We start from the raw sequence: 4,803 nt of genomic DNA, 5'->3' as shown, positions 1-4,803 counted from the left end.
TCTAGTTCTGGGTGCCGCACTTCAAGAGGGATGTGGAGAGGGTCCAGAGGAGGGCCACCCGCATGATAAGGGGGCAGCAGGGCAGGCCCTACGAGGAGAGGCTACAGGACCTGAACCTATTCAGCCTCTACAAGAGGGGGGATCTAGTGGCCATTTATAAACTAGTCAGAGGGGACCAGCAGGCACTGGGGGAGTCCCTGTTTCCCCAAGCATTACCAGGAGTGACTAGAAATAACGGTCACAAGCTGGCAGAGGATAGATATCAGGAGGCTAGATTTAGGTTAGATATCAGGAGGCGCTACTTCACTGTCAGGGCGGCTAGGATCTGGAACCAACTTCCAAGCGAAGTGGTGCTTGCTCCTACCCTGGGGGTCTTTAAGACAAGGCTCGACAATCACTTTGCTGGGGTCATTTGACCCCAATACTCTTTCCTGCCATGGCAGGGGGTTGGACTTGATGATCTGTTCAGGTCCCTTCCGACCCTACTAACTATGAAACTATATTCCACTCATTGCCAACCAGGCTTTAGCTTGCAGACAGCTGAAATCCTGAATCCTGCCTTCTTTTTAACTGTGTTTTCATGTTATTAGATTAGTGCACTGATGGAATGTGGTAACATATCCTCCTTAACAGGGTGCCATACTTGAACACAAACATAACTAATTAAGTGCTTTCTCCCTCCCATGTCTAATCTTAGGGAGCCAGCATTTTCTGTGTCTATGGCTGTTGCATATCTTGATTTCAGTTTTATCTATCTTTTGACAGATTTCCTGCCCCGGCCTTGCAGGAGAACTTTCAGTCAGTATTAGCACTGCTGAAGGAATCTGTTCAATTGAACTTGGCTCCCCCTGGATATTTCCTGCTTCTCAGGTACAGCCTAAGAGCAGCTGAGAGTATGAATATATTGAGTAAAACTCTCCATTTCACTAACTTGAGGTGAATTCTTTTTCTCCTGCAGTACCCTAAATGACTTTGTGACCAGAACACCTACCCTAGAAAACAAAAAGGATCAAAAAGACCTGCAGGTACTACATGAACTTTTTTTTCACAGACCTAGCACAACAGTGTTTGAGTTTTATACCATACTTTTGAGGTCCAGTAAGGGTGTGAGCATATGGAAAATGTTACTTTTCATCTGGTTTGGAATTTTGTCCAAAATATACACAAATGTGACCTGTCCTGATGCTGACTAGCCAAACTGTGTTCCCCACACATATTTTGGTGATGTTATCCTCCAGGTTTAAATCCATAGTACAACTATGACATCACCAGAATATGTGATTTATGTAGTTGCTGAAATTTTGTCAAAAGTGACTAGTGAAACGAGTCTGTCTACTTCCACTAAAGTCACTGGGAGTTTTGTGGCAAATGGCTTTGATTTAGTCATCTAAATAGTCAAACTATCTACCATGGAAATAAGATGAGGATAAACATAAGATTCTTCCTCCTCTTGTTCAGATTCTCTGGGATAGTTCAGGCCCTACAGGTGTCATATCCAGCTTTTGACTGTGAATTTGAGAAGAGATTTTCAATACAGAAGCTATTTCATGGTCATGATTGATGGTGATAGATCTAGTTGCTTTCTCCAATTCTGCTGCAAAAATTGGCCAGAAAGGTGACTACATAGTGAGCTGTTTGCATTTCATAGCAGCTCTGTTGCTGTGGGAAGAGAAAGCCAAAGTGTCTGACCCCTTCTGCATTTACTGGAAGTAGCACGGCTGCTGAAATGTGAGGCTGAAAGAAGGGCATATCTTAGCCATATCTAAAAGAAAAAGTTGATAGTTTTCAGATTGCTCAGTTTAGACTACAGGAAAATGAGGCACAATGGTGCAACTTATTTCAAAAGTTGGAAGACAAATTCAGAGCAAACAAATCTTTGAAAGAACTCCTAAATTGTGCAGTTTGACTGCAGTCTTCATTTGAGACTACTGTAAGTGCTTCAGTAGAATTGAAAAAACATCTTTATCAGATGGTTTATGTGGGTCGGCAAGAGGAGAAAGTTGAGAAGCCAGAGGAGAAAAGCTCCTTAAAACTTAGTATCCTCACTGGTTTATATGATGCTTACTGAGCTTTACTTTGCATGGAAAGCAAAACCAAAATGGGATGGTTATTTTCCTTTCTAAGTCTTTGATAAAACTTGCATATAAACATTTGAGTAAAAGGTTTTGCATCCACCCTGCAAAGATCATAAATAAGGATAACCCATAAGGATGTCACTAGTACCTGTATGTTATTCCACTCTGAGCTGGCCAGATGCCAAAAACTGTTCTCAAATATAGGGTTATGTTGGTTACTTTTTTAGGAGGTCACCCAAAAAATCTTAGAAGCTGTGGGGAACATTGCTGGTTCCTCTCTGGAACAGACGAGCTGGCTAAGCCGGAATCTGGAAGTAAAAGCACAGCCTCAGATCTCTTTAGACGAATCCCAGGTTGAAGATACTTGTGGTAAGCATCAGATCTTTTGGCCAGCTTTTCTGTACCGCATATAATAAGTTTTAGTGAATATCTAGCATTTTGCTGTGGTGAAAATAATTCTTTTTCATACAAGTTTTTTAAATTGAAAAAATGCAGTCCCAAGAGCGCATGTTGTCACAATTTAAATTTTAAGAAGATCAAATATTGCAAGTGTCATTTAGTAAGTATTTGTATATCACATGATTAATATTGGAGAAGTATTGATGTACATGTACATAATGTATTTTCAGTGTTCTAGAAATTGGCATCATTATAAATTCAAAATTCAAAAAGCATAGAAACTACTTTCATAATGAGAGAATGTGTTTGTCATCATTGCTTTCTCGTTTATAAGGTACTGATCATTTTGCTTTTTCTGCTCCGGTATGCTTTAGTACATGGGCGGGCAAAGTCTGGCCTGTGGGCCAGATGGGGCCTGTAGTGGACTCCATTTCCCAGCAGCCCCTGCCATATCACTGCTGCCAGTTTCTGTGGCAACCCCAGCACCGGGGTGCTGTGACAGCACAGGGCCAGGTTTCCATGGAGACCTCTGCCCTGGCTCTGGACCACGCTGTCACCACTGCAAGATCCTAGCACTGGCTGCAGAGCAGCCCTCTGTCCAACTGCGCACCCAGACAGTGCTGCTGGAGCTGGTCTTCACATGGAAATCTGGGCCCTGCCTGTCACGGCACAGCCGCTGCTGGGGTTGCCATGGAAACTTGCCACAGATGTGGGCAGGGGCTGCTGGGAAATGGAATCCAGCTGCCAGCCGGATCCACCATTTTGCCCACCCCTGCTTTACTATATACATCCATTTAAGTGGTGGTGTTTTCAAACTGAGGCTTGAAAAGTTTAGCGTCATTATTCATTTTTAGTTATGTGAGGTATTGCAATGTATTATGTGATATGAACTAGTAAAGGATATAAATAGGCTTTAAAAAGCCTACTTGGAATAGAGGATAACAGACATAACTAACACTTTTTCTAAAAAAAGCCTTTAAAAGAGTATTAAATTTCATTTTTTTCCAAAATACATGCATTTCCAAAGTTTTATTTTTTTATTTCAAACTGTTGGAAAATGTTTAGCAAAATTAGGCATTCGAACAATAATGTTCCCACTGTGTTCAAACTGGATCCGTAAAGTTTGCCTTTTCTCTCTTCTTTTTAACTAAGGAACTTGGTAATGGGTAACTTATATACAGTTAATACTTTTATGTTAGAATTTTGCAGGTTATCTCTTCAAAAACTTAAATTTGGCAAAACCTCTCTGCTTGTACATTGCGCATAGGTAGTATAGTAATTTGTGTATAAGAATGCAGTGGTGACATAGGTGCCCATCTCAACTAATAGCGATAATCTATTTTTCTTATTCTTTAAATAACTGAGACTAGAATCTTGCATCTGTAGATATGATTGTTTGATGACATTCACCTTTTTGGAAACAATGGTATGTGCTCATAGCTTTCAAGAAGTTTTAAAATGATCCAATAATGTTTAATTCTTCTGAGATTGTGAGTGGACGTTAAGTATATGTAGAGATGAGCAGGTTTCAAGTAGTACTTTACTCCAAGTCAATATGCAAATTATAAACCTGATTATAAGCAATAAACTGTAAAACCATGTTCTGTTTTTGCAGATACTTCAATAGCTCCATCTTCAATGGTCTCTGCCTCTGCCCCTTCAATATACAGTGTTCAAGCTCTCTCTCTCCTTGCAGAGGTAAGGTGAACATTTTGTGCTTCTCCTTTAAATAGGAACCACTTATGTAGTTGCCATTTTTATCGACAGAGTAATTACCAGCTGAAACTGCTGAAAACAAAGGTGCTCTTTTTATTTTCTGGCATAATACTAAAAATTAAAAGATCACCCTTTTTGAGTTTTGTGAAATACAGTATATGCTCACTCCCCTCCAAAAATGCCTGCTTCAGGTTAGTGTGGGACTTTTTTTTTTTAAAAGGTTTTGGCTTCTCTCTTGGACATGGTTTATCGTAGTGATGAGAAAGAGAAAGCTGTGCCACTGATCTCACGTTTGCTCTATTATGTGTTTCCGTATTTACGCAATCACAGGTAAGAGGACTTGATGTTCATCTTATTTCTTTTATATCATGTCAGAATTACATCTGATCTTTGGGGCATGTTGCAAGCCTCATTTTATTCATTCCCTCCTTGGCATTTCTAACATGAGGGCAAAGGGTGAATTCTAAGGGCTGCAGTCTTGTTTGAGGTTGAAAAGGATTTGTGGAAAGTTGTCTTAAAATACATCTTTAGTGCAGTAATTCAGGTGGTGTCAAGGGTATCTGTAAGATGCCTTTTTTAGTTTTTTTTTTTTTTTTTTTTTTTTTTTTTTTAA

At 40.0% G+C, this 4,803-nt stretch overlaps 1 protein-coding gene across 3 annotated transcripts in view; it reads left to right on the top strand.

The window, feature by feature from the left end:
* DOPEY2 (dopey family member 2) overlaps positions 1-4,803 on the top strand; it is a 97,158-nt gene that overhangs the window by 68,728 nt on the left and 23,627 nt on the right. For all 3 annotated transcript variants that reach the window (XM_019525014.1, XM_019525015.1, XM_019525013.1), the window contains exons 25-29: positions 766-870; positions 959-1,025; positions 2,303-2,444; positions 4,090-4,172; positions 4,411-4,520. In XM_019525014.1, coding sequence (XP_019380559.1) covers positions 766-870; positions 959-1,025; positions 2,303-2,444; positions 4,090-4,172; positions 4,411-4,520 — 507 coding nt within the window. The remainder of the gene's footprint in view (positions 1-765; positions 871-958; positions 1,026-2,302; positions 2,445-4,089; positions 4,173-4,410; positions 4,521-4,803) is intronic.

Source organism: Gavialis gangeticus, unplaced genomic scaffold (genome assembly GCF_001723915.1).
Source record: "Gavialis gangeticus isolate Ggan-Ray unplaced genomic scaffold, GavGan_comp1, whole genome shotgun sequence".
Classification (NCBI taxonomy): domain Eukaryota; kingdom Metazoa; phylum Chordata; order Crocodylia; family Gavialidae; genus Gavialis; species Gavialis gangeticus.
This window is presented reverse-complemented; position numbering and strand designations above follow the sequence as displayed.